Source organism: Microtus pennsylvanicus, chromosome 11, assembly GCF_037038515.1.
Source record: "Microtus pennsylvanicus isolate mMicPen1 chromosome 11, mMicPen1.hap1, whole genome shotgun sequence".
In the NCBI taxonomy this organism is placed as follows: domain Eukaryota; kingdom Metazoa; phylum Chordata; class Mammalia; order Rodentia; family Cricetidae; genus Microtus; species Microtus pennsylvanicus.
Window position 1 is genome coordinate 74128069 of NC_134589.1, and position 15635 is coordinate 74143703.

General features: G+C 39.9%; 1 protein-coding gene across 2 annotated transcripts in view; it reads left to right on the plus strand.

The window, feature by feature from the left end:
* Nucleotides 1-15337, plus strand: part of Sgcd (sarcoglycan delta) — a 526086-nt gene extending 510749 nt beyond the window's left edge. For both annotated transcript variants that reach the window (XM_075992837.1, XM_075992836.1), the window contains exons 7-8: nucleotides 8836-8959; nucleotides 10625-15337. In XM_075992837.1, the coding sequence (XP_075848952.1) occupies nucleotides 8836-8959; nucleotides 10625-10798 (298 nt within the window). In that variant the 3' untranslated portion in view covers nucleotides 10799-15337. The remainder of the gene's footprint in view (nucleotides 1-8835; nucleotides 8960-10624) is intronic.
* Nucleotides 15338-15635: the final 298 nt, after the last annotated feature.

A 15635-nucleotide genomic window follows, 5' to 3' on the forward strand; every position in this document is an offset into this window, starting at 1 on the left:
GATCACTAGGGACTATCTTCGATCCTATTTTACCAGACTTATCAAAGCCACTTGTCTTAGATCTAGTGGTTCGTGGGTACTTATTCAAGGGAGAGGAAACCTTCTCAGAAATACTTGCATTAAAATTTTCATAGAACTCTGTACAAAATAGCCATAGACTAAAAACAACCAGATGTCTAATAAACATAGATTGGATAAACAAATCATAGTCTGTTAACCATTACTAAGCAATAGGAAGAATGAATTACTGATGAATTCAACCACATGAAACAACAGTGAGCACCCCAAAAGTCAGAAAAGTCTAAAAATGGTGACATTTGTTGTATGAGGTTTGAAAACAAGCAAAACTAATCTTCAGTGATAGAAATGGAGGGGGGGTCCTGTGACTTGGGAGGGAGACAGTTGGAACTTACAGGATGTATGGTGGTGATGTTTGAGGGGTGACGATTGCATGAGACTACAGTTTTCAAAATGCATTAAAGCATATAATTAGGATTTGTGTGTTTCACTATGTAGTTTTTACTTTAACTGAAAGTAATCTGGGCGCTAAGGAGATGACTCTGTACATGTTGAGCAAACGTGAAGCCTGGGGTTCAGTCCCCTAACACGCACAGAAAAAGCTGAGCATGATGGGTGTACACCTCTGACCCTGGGGCTGGAAGATGAAGACAGGACAACTCCAGGGTTTGATGGCCAGTCTAGGCCAATGTGCAAACTCTAGGTTCTGCAAGAGAGCCCGTCTCAACACATAAAGTGGAGAGCAGGAGAGGAAGACAGCTGACATCAAACTCTGGCCTCTGCACGAGCACATACTAGTGTGTGCAGCCCCGTATACCACACATACACATCCAAAGAAAAGTCACATGAGGTACAATGTAGCTCATTATTACTTAAGGCACACATCTGAAATATAACCACATATCATAGCTCATATTTGAAAGCATTAGGAAAATACTGCAAGAAGAACTTACAATGGGTCCATGAGTTTTAACACATGGTCGGGGAAACAAAAGAAATATCAAAAGATTCATTATTTATTGATAAGATGACAAGAAAGATAGACAATGGAAATATGATATCTAATAACATACTTCTTTTTAACATGAAAAAAATCAGCACAAGGTAGGGTATTGCACACCTTTCACCCCAGTACTTGAAAGACAGTGACAGGTTGAGGTTGAGGCTGGCCCCGTCTATATTGTAAGTTCCAGGCCAGCCAAGACTACATATTGAGACTCAGTATTAAAAAAGAAAAACTAACAGCAAAATAGCACAAACATGACTTAAAAATAAATAAAACCAAGCAGAGCAATTAACTAGACTAACTAGTCTTACTCAAAGACAAAGAACATGGTACCAATACTTGAAGTGCACAGGGTCATAATAAAAACTGACATTATCAGACTCAAAGAAGATAGTTTGTTTCAACTTTTGAAGAATTGATTTCATACAGAAAGCAGTTTCTATTATTGGATTGTTAGTTCAAAGACAATGTTCAAAAGTTCAGAATCAATAATGAAAACATATAGTAGGCATATCTAGGAATCTATTCTGGGGGCTCTCATATTTTTAGAAAGTAAGGAATAAGAATAGCTTTTGATAAAACTTAGAGGCCACGGGAGTAATCATAGTGCAATTTTTTAAAAAAGTTATGGATATATTGGAAGTATTTTCTGGGGATGCTGTTAAGATGAATATGAATGCATATATTCTAGAACAGTAAGAATTTAGGAAGTGGCACATACTAGAATGTAAAATAGTTGGTGAATTTTTCTAACCTGTTTGAAACAAAAAGTCAGGAAGAAATTTAAGAACTGAAAATAAAGATTAAATAGGGCTAATGAGGGAAAAATTAGTTCTTTGAATCTTGAAAAGACCTCTGGTGGTAGATAGTAGATAGTGCATGGGGGAAGAAGACAAGAGCCAAAAGCTTTAAAAAGGTGGTAAAGCTTAGGCCTTTATGTGAAATAAGAAAATACCAAAAAAGTCTTATTAAAATCAACCTGAAAAGAATTATAAAACATGTGTTATGATATAATTAGTTTTAATGGAAATAAGATCACAGATGTGTGATGTATAAAGCTATCTGGGAAATATTAAATTACTGAAATGCATCCAAAAAAACATAACAAGACAGACACAATGATAATAGGTTGAACTCAAATCCCATCAAAAACCCCTCAGCCAGTGAGACAACTCAGTGCAGAAAGACACCCGCTGCCAGTTCTGATCTCCTGAGTTATATGGGGCCCCATGATGGAAGGAAATAGCGACTCTGGAAAGTTGTTGTCTAACTTCTTAGGTACATTATTGTACATAAATGTGAAGGAGTGCCTGTATACACACACACACACACACACACACACAATAATAATCATAATCATAATAATAAAATGAATAAACGTTTTTAAAAGGGTAACAAAATCATTCCATGTTTCCTTGTAATACTTAAATTCAAGACTGCATGGAAAATCAAAAATGGTTAAGGATTTTAGAAGAAGCTAAGGGTAGTAAGATTTACCTTACCGAATATATAGAACACTAGAACCCCAAAGTAAGTTGACATACCATATGTACTTTTCAAGAATGGACAACTAAAATAATGAGACTGGACATCCCCAGAAAAGAAGAGCAAGGCTATGACGATGTCATGTATGATAGAGCTCCAAATGTTTTTCACATATAATGCTGTCATAACAATCTGTGTCGATCCAACCCTAACATCAGCCCATGCACAAAACCCAATAATCAGCAAATTACAGGCTAAGTGAAAAAGCAAAGCCTATGACTTTTAAAGACAATGCAGAGAGTCATGATTACACTGTAGGGACTATTGCTTCAATAAATTACAAAAGGCACAAGCCTACTTGTCTACATAAAACCTGGAAAGGTACACTGATGTTCATAGACAATGCTAAGTATAGAATAAACAGACAAATCACAAAGAAAAGAAAAAAATCATAAATATATAGAACTACAATTTTGCCATGAACATTGAAAGTAAAAAATAAAATAAAATAGACAAAAAAAGTTCACTGAAGAAAACCTCACATGGCTTCCAAGTAAACTGACGCTTCTCTCTCTGACTAATGAAGGAAATAAAATTGTTAAGGATGATAGCATCCTCTCTCTTTAACATTACCAAAGTGGAATGATTGGTACTTTTTGCATTGCTAGAGGAGAAGTCAAGTTGAGCAATCACTTTGGAAGCTTGTGATATGTTCATATACTGTAGCTCTGTCTATCCCAGAACTACCCAGTCTATTCTATGCCTGCAAGAGTGTTCTGCATATGCACACAAGCAGGCATGCTCCAAAGTGTAAATAGACAAACTATTAATAGAAACAAAAGCCTGGAACCAGATGTCTAATGGAGCAATACAAAAATATATCATAGCATATGGTGACACCAAAAAAAAAAAAGAATAAACTACAGCCATCTGATGGGGGAGTGTGAATCTCAAGAATACTAGGGACTGCACAATAGTTAATAAAGACATGTATAAATGGAGTTATTCTTGGTAGAAAGTTTGTAACATTCAGAAGGGAACAATGCATCAAGGAGACAAATGTGTAGCTGTGAAGAAAAGCAAGAAAACAATAAACACAAAAGTCCTAACAGTACTTATTAATAAGAGGGGAAAGAGATAAGTGGGAGGGAGGAGATGAGCTGTGGGTACCACAAAGGTAAGCATTTCCCTTTTATTCTTCAAGAAAATGGGGAGCATGAAGACACCATGCTTTGCCAGTATATACCCTCTTTATATTTTTATAAAGACTGTACATTTATTTGTAGAATTTAAGGGAAACTAGCTTTTGAAAAATCAGAAGCCTGAGTAACAGAGACATTAGAGAAGCAGCTATCTGTAGACAGCATCTCCATCATCTGCTTCATAGCCCAGCCAGCATCAGTTGTAGGTACCTTTTTGCTGGAGCTTTTCTTTTTGTTTCCCTTAAACCTTCTTTGTAGGTTGATCACTAGTGCTGTCTAATTAGTCCCTGTGGGCACCTGAGTTTACAGCCCTGTGGTAAGGCAGCATCTGCAGATGTGTTGGTACCACGCATCAGCTACTGAGCCCAGCACACTGTCCTTCCACAAACTCACACTGAAAATGATTCCTTTTAAGACTTGACTTAGGCCCTTAGCCTTCCTTCCTGGTCATTCTCTCCCTTTCTATGTTTTGTTCTTGGAGGCTGCATTTTTTTTCTCAGTGATAGTCTTCGTTTCTCAGTGATAGTCCTCAGAGTCCTCAATGTTTTGCCACCAACAGAAAATCTGCTTTCATTTTTATGCCACATAAGCAGTTATGGTCTAGTTGCTGATCTATGGTCAGAAATGGATATGTATCACTTCAGAAGGAAGTATTTTGCCCTCTATGGTTCCCAAGGCAATTGCAGGAATTTTTTTTCTTAGCACTAAGTTTAGCATGTGAGCAAACTGTAATGTGTCACCCTGAATAACAGAGGCCATACGGAAGGGTTATGAAGCAGACAGTAGGGTACCTTCTTGTGTCTGTTCCCGGGAGGTGACCATACCAGCATGGTTCTTACATCACCTTCTACAATAGAGCATTTCCACAGTAGCTCCCTTTCTTATTGTTCTGGTACCTCCAAGGCTGGGGTTGCCTCAGAGCCTTTCTGATGACCTGGGGGCATTCACTAATAGACAAGGATAAAGCAAATTCTGGTGCCTTAAATGACAGCATCCTATCCCCTGAGTCATCTAAGCCCTGCACATATTTTGTCGAGTCTCTTTCAGTCTGCCTCCAACTGTCTCTTCATGAATTCTCTCACTGTGAAGGCTAGGTGCAATGTACGAGCATATTCAATCTATCTGGGATTTGATGTCAATAATGCTAGGTGCAATGTATGAGCATATTCGGTCTATCTGGGATTTGGTATCACGAATGTAAATACTTAAATTTGAGAACGGTTGTGTGACTTGTGACAGAATGTGACATGTGCTTCACATGGTCATGTACGGTGCTAGCTCTCACTCTCATTCATGGACACATCCTGGAAACACAAGCACTAAATCCATGAAGAAAGAATAGCATTTATTTACAAGGTAGCAATATAGACTGGGGGGGGGGGGACAGTTTTCCTAGAAGTGATACAGCCCAGTAAGCAACATATTGACTTTGATTTCTACTAAATTTTGTTAAAGTCTGGTTTCTGCTATTTGACTGTAAATATAACCCTGATCAAGGCTCTTAAGAATAGTTACCTGTTTATAACAACCAAAACTATAAGGGCACTAAATCAACTGGGTTTTAAGAAGAATAAGATCCCACATATGATGCGTGTTTACAGTGTCACCTCATAAATCTTCAGTAAAACTAGAGAATATGGTTGTAGGAAGAAATAAGACCAGAGCCAAAAATTTAATTCAGAAGGTAACAAGTCTGGCAACCTGAGTTCAATCCTGGAATTTCATGTCAAAATGGAGGAGAGAACCTCCACATGTTCACAGTGGCACAGTTGCCTGTCCATCACCCAAAAGTGATAAATACATTTCTAAAAGAAGAATAAAGACCAACAAAGTAAATCAGATCAAATTCTAAATGGCCGGGTAGTATAGGAGTTCAAAATCTTCCTTGGGAAGATTAGGGAGGTTTTGAAAGGAAAGATATTCTATACCTGTCTGTAAAGTCCAGTAAAGTGAAGGAAACACCGAAGACAAATGGTTACAAGAAGGTCTAATAGTCTAAATGACAGCCTAGTCTACAAGAGAGGGGGGTGAGTTTAATGCTGAGTTAACTGGTTCAATAAGAGAGATAGAGATAGAAAGGCAATGAAGGAAGCCAGCAGTGTCGCTGATGAGCTGGGCAGGAAGTAGTGTTAAAAGAATGGAGATGCATGATGCAGGGAGAAAGAGATTAATATTAGTAGAAGCAAAGATAAAAGAAAACTCCAGATAATCTACCTTGGTCATCCAAACTGTAGGAAGGAAGGAAGGAAGGAAGGAAGGAAGGAAGGAAGGAAGGAAGGAAGGGAGGGAGGGAGGGAGGGAGGGAGGGAGGGAGGGAGGGAGGGAGGGAGGGAGGGAGGGAGGGAGGGAGGATAGATAGATAAAAGGAAAATGGCCCCAAATTACCTGCCTGTCTCAGAAGCAAGATCACCGACATGAGACAAGCTCCTGGATTAGATGAAAATATAGACTTGGTACCCTGCATAGGCATCGCTTCCTCTTGTGCTAGTAACAAAACTTCATCCACATTGCACTGAGATTATTCCCAGGCCATGAGAAAGGCCCTATGCAAATGAAGTTAAGTCCTATAATAAGAAAAAACATGCCTGACTGGGCCAACCTTGATGAAGGTCTTGTGATGAGACCATGGGTTGGAGAGATTGTCACCACACACAGGGAGTGAGATCAGTAAGAAAAGAATGAACTAAATAGAATGGAAAGCCTTTTGTAAAGAAGTATGGTGGCCCTGTGGAGCTATTATAAGGCGGGGAAACACTCAAAGACAAGGCTGCTTCCTGGAAGTGGTTGAGAACAGGAAGGGTGCAGGAGCCTTCCCAGAACCTGTCTTGATACCCAGGGGTCTCTCTGTGGTGATAACTCACTAGCTAGTTTGTCCTTGTGACCATTTTCCTGAGGCACTAAAGGGTTTGCTCTAGCCACGTATGGAGTAGTAAAATAGAACAGGTAGCCAGCCATTGGCAAAAAGGATGGTATCGCTTTTCAACACATTCAAGAAATATGAAAGTTGGAAACATTAACTAGGGAAACTGACCTGAAGAAGAAAGGCAATTCTCTGGTCATTACTGGGTCCTGCTCCTTGGCCGAGCTTCTTTTATGTAACAGAAAATCTCTTTATGAATCCCTATGTGATAACACTGTTAAAATCTAGAATATTAATGGGATGATTAAGCTTTTTCTCATTAAAGTGGGCTAGTCAAAAAACTTTTGGAGGCATAGCATCCCCTGCTTTCCCATTATAATTAGCATAGAATAAGGTTAATTTTTCTTGCAATCAATAAAATTGACTCATTATTTTGCATTTTCAAAAATGCATAGAGACATAGACTCAGTGCTGAACTGTAATCAAGATATCTATCACTGTTCTGCTACCCAAAGCGATGCCTCTTCATGTCCCAGCGAGTTCCCCTCTCAGATCCAGGCAGCCCTTAGTCTATTCTAAATCTACAAGGTTCTATAAATCTAAATCTTAAAGTTCTATAAGGTAAGACTCAAGAACTCTTTTTTGCTGGGATAATAACAATGCCAACACCAGAACAGGGTGACTGTCCCTAATCTGAAAAGTCTCAATATGCTCCAAACCCCAAAACAATTAAGTGCCACTCAGAGGCCATTATGTGTTTTCAGATAAAGATGCTCCAGCAAGGTCTACTGTAACTTTGCTAATAATTTCCAAACTTGGAAACATGTTTGGTTCCCAAAAATGTCAGGTAAGTAATATTCCACCCAAAATCATAATGTTTTAGATCAAGTCATATTTCTAATGCCAGGCCTGACTTAAGCTTTATAGGTAAAGAAACTGAGGCTTTGAGAAAAATTAGGCAATTCTCTTTTCTTTCTTCTTTTTTTCCTCTGTGGTTATAATGTTATAGGTCTGAAGTCACTCAGAGATTCATCAGTTTGACCATGAATAAATTTTAATAAGGAAAAGTTTTTATTAAATAGCAGCCAGGACAATAGAAACTGGCCAAGTCCATACCTGAGATGCATATGCAGAGTATGATGCCAGATTCCATGAGTCAGGGGCTTACTAAAGCAGAACTGACAAGACTATGCATCTTATACCTTCATCCAATCAGAGGCAAGCACGCATCCTAATGTACATACTTTCTGCCTACATGTGATGGATCATACATGCTGTGCAATTGGGGCAACCAAGCTTGTTTACAGAAGCAAAACCACACAACTTGTTACCTGACATGAACAACCGGCCCAGCACTCCAGGGCAAGTGGGGCTTAGAGGATAGGGGCAGTTTTGTTTTATAGGTATCTTAGACACTGTACTTTAACCTTAAAGCATTACATCAGTCATCACAATAAAGGGGACACCTCCTGGCTTGATTTTAAGACTGTCTGACTCTTAGATCTATCTTTTTTATTTTAGATGATCTTATTTTCAATTGTGTGTGTATATGGTGGAAGGGGGTTCGTGGGGTTGTATGTGCATTTGAGTGCAGATGGTGGAAGAGGCCAGTAGAGGGTATCGGGCACCCCGGAGCACTCTTAACCACTAAGCCATCTCTCCAGCCACCTACATCTATTTTCTTATTTTAAATGATCTTATTTTTAAATGTGTGTGTATATGGCATGAGGGGGGCGACCCTGACTGGTATGTACTTGGGGTTGTATGTGCATGTGCGCACAGATGATAGAGGAGGCCAGAAGAGGCCATCAGGCACCCCTGGAGCACACTTAACTGCTAAGCCATCTCTCCAGCCACCTAGATCTATTTTTTAACTTTGTTCTGACTGTTCCTTGTTAAGATCCAGACAAGAGGACAGAGAGAAAACATTCTAGAAAGGTAGGTATTAGAATCCTCATACTTTAAAAAATAGTGATAACCATAGAAAAGAGCTATCAGTAAAAAGGTTTTTTTTTAATTTTACTAATAAAGAAACTAAAACAATCATCAGGTATAAGATGATAAGGCTATGATCCCAGAATACCTTCCTTATCCCCTTTGTGAAACATGGAGAAGATAAAGTCTAGAGCCCTGACATCTGTCACAGACCTGTATGTTTGTAATGCGGAATCTAGACAGATTCAGTTCCTGTGCTTGCTGTAGCTGTTGCAACGCCATGAGCATCTGTGTCCTCAAATTCCTTCAATCTGCGGCTTGTATTTCAGGTTGGAGTCCCCAACACGATCTCTAGTGATGGAAGCACCGAAAGGGGTAGAAATCAATGCAGAAGCAGGCAATATGGAAGCCACCTGCAGAAGTGAGCTGAGACTGGAGTCTAAGGATGGGGAGGTAAGGAGTGGGAAGGTCAGAAATTCGAGTCTACTGGCCTGAGGAGCCAACCTTTCTCCTAGGCTGGTTTGTTCTGAGGATATTCTTACATAGTATCAACCCAAGGAGCCCACGAGGCAGTTAAACAGAATGAGTAAAAGACAAACACATAGTGCATAAGAGTTCTGGTTCATTCTTTATGAGGTGCCAGAATAATAGAACTGTGAAAATGAGCACTGTTTCCAAGTTCTCTCTCCCTCTCTCCCTCCTCTCATAGCCTTAAAATAAGATTTTTTTCACCCACATAATTAAGTTGTATGTCACACCCATGTGACTGAAAATGAATTTAATTTTTCATGTAGTTATTTTATGTTTGTGCTTGGGTTCCTTTTGAGAATGGAAAGCCGGGTCTTATCACTACCCTGAGTCAGAACCAACCAGAAGCTAACAGGGGCAGAATAGATGATCAAAGAGTAAAGTATTGTTGACTCTCCTTACCCCAACACAACCCCAGTCATGGAACACAAATGCCACTTGTCATTTTATACACAAATTAAGCCAAGTTCCTCAAGAGTCTAATTTGACTCAGATAACAAAGGGATTTTTTGAAGTGTACATAGGTGAGCTGTTTTAAATAAGGAAACTAAAAGGCCAGCCTGACTTGTGAAGACCAAACAGTACTCCACCTTGGGTATCTACTTAGAGGGTGCCTAGCTCGCTTGCATAATTACATCCACTCAGTGAGCGTCTTTTAAAAAATGTTTGGTTTAGTTAGACTTTTGCTTTTTCTGTTTTAAAAGAATTTGTCTCATAGAGTCTCCCATTATAACAACCACTTCTCCAAATAGCCATGAACTGCAAGCCATGCTCATGAAAACAGAAACTGACTCATACAGGCAACTTATAGCCACTCAAACTTGACCTTTGGAGGAGGCAGTGATAATAAAAAAACCTAATGACACCTTTCACCACAGCTTTATATATGTATGTTATGTATGTATGTATTCTGTTGTATATATATATATATATATATATATATATATATACATATGTATATATATATATAATATTCTGTTGAATATTAGTGCCACCATTAGAAAAAGAAAGCAAGAGGAAGTCTCACTAATCTTTTAAAGCATGGCAATGCGAAATATTCTACTGTCTTCTGGGAACTTCATATTGGCCATGGACATGCGATGCCCTGTAGTAAGGAAACCCATTCACTGTGACATTCCCACATTTAATTGGCTCTACGACACTATTCTTATTCTGCATATCACACTTTTTGCAAAATGCTAACATCAACCAATAAGGCATAATCTTGCTAGATTATAGGTGTGTATGAGTTTAGGATTTGAGACTGTCTCCTTAAGATTTATTTTATGTATGGGAGTGCTCTACCAACTTTATGCCAGAAGAGGGCACCAGACCCCATTACAGATGGTTGTGAGCCACCATGTGGTTGCTGGGAATTGAACTCAGGACCTCTAGAAGAGCAGCCAGTTCTCATAACTGCTGAGCCATCTCTCCGGCCCCATAGAGGCTGTCTTACCTTCACTACCAACACCGCTCAGCCCAAATCAGTACTTGTTTAGATTGAATGGAATAGTCAGCTCTTTTTGAGTTTCAAGAACTTATATATGGCCGCTCTTGACTGACTCTCTCTTTCCTATTTCCTCTCTCTAGATTAAGTTAGATGCTGCGAAAATCAAACTACCTAGATTGCCTCGTGGATCCTACACACCCACAGGAACGAGGCAGAAGGTCTTCGAGGTCTGCGTCTGCGCCAATGGGAGGTTATTCCTGTCCCAGGCAGGAACCGGTTCCACTTGTCAGATAAACACAAGTGTCTGCCTTTGAAGGACTATCCATAGTGGACAATTGTCGGCAGCATAAAGGCCCTTTTTGGCTTGAGACACTGGCTGCCAGCTATTTTTACTAGAACACAGAAAGCCTATCAAAGACCTTTTGTGTGTGTGTGCGCGCGCGCATATGAGTGTGTGTATGTGTGGGTTGTGTGTGTGTGAGTGGATATAAATATATATAAATATATATATATAAATAAATATATATATCCTCTGTATAAAATGAGGTTTCAGTACAAAAGGAACCATGGGTGACCCTGTGACATTATCCACTGTCATTTTTCCACTCCACCCCCATCACCCACATGACAGAATCTAAGCACTCATTCAGGATCAGCATTCCCCAGGCAATTTCAAATCACACAGTGGACTGAGCACTTATAGAATATCCATCAATATTTTCAAGTAATCACCTAGCTTCTCTCTGAGTCATTAGAGGCAGTGATGGCGGGAATCTTAGGGTCACTCTCCAGTGCTGATATATTAGTATAAAAGATAAACATTTGACCCATCTGTAATCCCAACTCCAGGCAATTTTGTAGTGATGGGAGCCAGCCTGGGCTACAGAGTGAGACTGTCTTAAAAACATATATATTTGGTTTCCCTTTCTTAGCTTCAGCCAAGCTGGTCAAATTCTTTTCTTCAAGATAATGATAGGGTATACCCGTAGAAATTAGCCACAAAAACTCAAAATGGCCATCCTACCATTGTAGACCAACATACTAGGAGTTGTGTGGCTAAATGAATAGAGGCAGGGAGGTTGAATTCTGAAAGAATGTAAACCACTCACCTAACTTCTACTTAATCTACTTCCTTTAAACTCACGTATTCTCCCACAGTCAACGAGTAAGAGCTTTGAATCAGCATAAAGGAGAATACCAGCTCCTCTGCCATAGGATAGAAGCTATTTAATGGCCAAATAGGCAAAGAATACATTGACAGGACATCTCATTTAAGGGAAAACTGTCTCCCAAGCTTTTAGGTTCTCACTTCTGACTTTACCCAACAAATGGACAAAAAAAAAATCATTAAATCAGTCAGAATACAAAAGAGTGAGCCCAGATCCCAAGAGTCGTTATTTTAAGATGGAAATCTAACCAAGGATACTATAGGGAAGCTAACTAATTTTCGTAAGTTTTTTGAGATGGGTGGGCCATTTTTAGACATGTCGTATTCTCAAGGGCTTGCATAAACTCTCTTGCTTTGCTCTTGTATATTTTGTCAGTGCTGGGGTATTCCTAGTCCTGAACTCACTGTTGTGTTTCTCTAGGAATCAGAGAGTTACTCATGGCAAATTAATATAAACAGAGTCATCTGTCCTCATCAGAATCACTGTTTCCCCTGGGCTCAGCGGCACCCGATCCCCATATATGGAAATAGTCTCTAATTCCCGCCATCAGCTACCTCTTCTCACCCTACCTTCATTGCCATGCCCCAGGGTCACCCTGGCCAGCTCTTGTGCTGGGACAGGGGATTACACCATCTCTGTTCAAAGAGGGGGAAATGTGCCTATGCCTTAAGCCAATGCACTCAGCAAGGAGAAGCACATCCTATCTATCTTGTTACCTGTAGTTTATTTTGGGTGGTTGGAGGGAAATGGTTTAGTCTAGACGGAGCAGCAGAAACTGACAGATAAGCCAAATGGTTTGGTTTCCACAGTTGGACTCTGAGGAGCCCAGAGAGGAGGGATAACTGGCTTAGCTCATCCTTGATGCTACTAGGTGAAGCAACGGCCCTACAATCTTGAAGGAAGTTGTATTCGCAGGCCTGAGTGACACTTGTTTTTGTTTTTGTACTCCACAAGGTTCTAATTTTTCTTACTCCACAAGCTGAACAGTTTGTTATAGGAGACAAGAAAGAGGTTCACTATTTCTGATATGACATGCAAGAAACAGGCTGAGGTTTGCACCCATGGAATGTACTCCTCAGTTGCTTATTACCACAAAGCAGGGGCTATCCTAACCTGACCCATGACTTGGACTTCTGGCTATGAGGCCAGGCCTGGTTCCCCTCACCCTCTCTGTGTACCTTATGCAGAGGCACTGGGTGGGTCCATCTTAGGGCAGTAACTTAAAATTGTTTCATTTGCAGCATGGGAATCTAAAAAGGGATCCTATAAGAGGCCACAAGTTACTGAACCTCTTATAGACCCTTTCAGCCAGAATCTGCCAGTATCACAGACGGGTATCATTTTCAGGACACAAAAAGCCCTTCCTAGCTATTAGAAGTACCTACCCCATATTCTTCAGCTAAAAAATAACTCTGAAGTCCCTTGTATCTACATATATAAAGAAGATAGGGTTGTTTGGGGGTGGTTGGAGGGAATGTTTCATTTTGTTTAAGAAGACAAATTGTCTTTCCATTTGGCCATCTCACACCCATTGTCTTTGGATAAGAAGAAAAAATCAAAGTTCCCTGAACCTTTCTGATTTCATTTATAATTGTGGGATAAAAGTCCTATTCCTTGGGAATTTTATGACAATTGAAAATATGATGGTCACACATGCAAAATTGAATCCTAGAGCAAACGAATCACACAAACACACAATAAAATAGTAATTGGGGATATAAATCAAGAAATCCCTGGAGCAATAAATGATATAAAATTCTGGCTAATTCTGGCTGTAGTTATGTTAAAGGACCACGGGACATCAGAGGATCTCTGGTATGAGAAGATTACTTATCTCAGTTTAGACTGGAAACTAAGATGCATCCTTAGGTGTCAATGAACTCCCCCTCAACCCATCCACCCAATGCTCTCCAACCAGAATATTTGTCCATGGTCATGAGAAAAGCTTTCACCAGAATTCTGAAGAGAGGGGAGGTCAGCATTTATATTAATGTCTACTGACCCCCTACTTTTTGAAAATAGGAATCTTTCTAATCTTTATATACAGAATCTTCTAGACAATCACACTCCTGGGTCTATTAACCAGCTAGTGGGATAACAGGATTCAAATGAATCTTCAGCATCCTAGAACTTCTGGTATGCTAATGTTTTTCAGAAAACATTTTACAAATCAAGATGTGATCTCCAGATACATTTATCATGTAGTTCTGTTCAGCACATCTGTTTGGCAAATCTTGGGAGTTTCACTTGGAGGGACCACCTCAAGATGATCTAGGTTTTGAAGAGCTTCATGGTCTTATCTATCTAGGTAGAAATTTGGTGTGTGGTTTCATAATTGTTACGTGACTAAGGAATAGCACTGAAAGACTTGAACTAGCTTTTAGCTTCCTTCATGTCATTCTCTCTCTAGACAAACCATAGACCAAAGAATACTTGAGGGTTGACCCTATGGAAGGGTCAATAAAAAACAAACTGAAGACCCAGTCTGACTCCATAGCCACAGACATTCACATGTCGTATATGAGCCATGTCATCTGTACCCCTACCATTGGCTACATGGCCAGCAAAAAACATTATGGCTATACAACCCTTTGTAGAAAACATTTGCTGACCCCAGAGCTACAGGTCACCTGTAGACTGTGTTAGACATGGTGGGACAGAAGGTGGATTTCTCAGGAACAAGGAGTAGCCTGTGTTTCCACGGGGGCTTGGGAATATAAAACTTGGCTGAAGTTTTAAGAAGGACACATCTAAGAGAGAAGGCAGCTCAGAGGACTTGGGGTAACTGAGAAAGTGGAATGAAAAGCAGCTTGGGAATAAGGAAGCTGTGTGCCTCCCACACTATTCAGTGGCTCCTGGCTGGGTGTTTCTCAGGTGAGCAATGGTTCTCAAGTGAGCAAAGCCTGACCTGAATTAAGCCAAGAAGAGCCATCTCAATTCACAATCTTTTCCATAAAAATACTCAAGTCCATCTACACCCGCAAAATCTGCATCTTCCCATGTGCCAGAGAGGCTTTCATTCCTAGTTTCTTTAGAAAATACTTCTGACCTTATATGGCCTGCATTACCTATACCTCCACTGTAGCCACTTGTTCTACAGCCCCAGGTTAGACCAATAAATAACTGGAAAGAGAGCAAAACAATAACATCTTTATATAGGTAGGAATCTACAGTGAAATCTTTTCTGTGGAGCCATTTCTAGAAGTGACGAGATGAAAGGTAGTTTGTTTTTACTCGTCGGAATTTGGGTCTTTGCTCCCTTGGAGTGGAGGGAATACAGAAAGAATATGTTTCATCTTCACACACCTCTGCTTCTGTGTGGTAAAATCACTTGCTACCATAGGTCTGCCCCTTTTGCTGATAGTGGTGTTGTGCTTATTGTGATAAACACGGCATCATGATAAATGAACCTTTGTGGGTGTGAGTTTTACCTTGGAGAGGCAGGATGTGTTTCAGTGAGAATATCTACCATTTTGGGTCCTTGATCTACATCACTACAGGAAAGCCCTCTGCTTTCCTCGTGAATGCATTTGAAGAATCAAGTTGGCCAACGAAATCAGACCCAATGAGCGTATCCTCGTTTTATTTATCTTAAACAAAAGATAGCATAATGCTTGGGCCAAAGTGTTGAATTCATCCATCTTTAAGTACCTGATCCTTTATTAAGGATCAATAAAAGAAAAACCCACCTCATTTATGTAAGTTTCAAACAAAACCAGATCTCCCTCCCCACACCACACACCTTAGGAATTCTTAGGGGCAAAGACAAGATGATAAAGAATCAGTTTCTTGAATGGTTCACTTGCATGGCGCACCAGTAGCAGGCAAGTTGGGGAACAGATCTAATGAAAGAAACGACCTTAGAAAACAGACCTTTTATCTCAAAGATAAAAAGTCTCTCTTGCAGATTTTCCTCACTTCTTCCTTGGAGGAAGGCTTCCCAGTTTCAACATATTTCCATGAAAATAGTGAAGCTTACTGT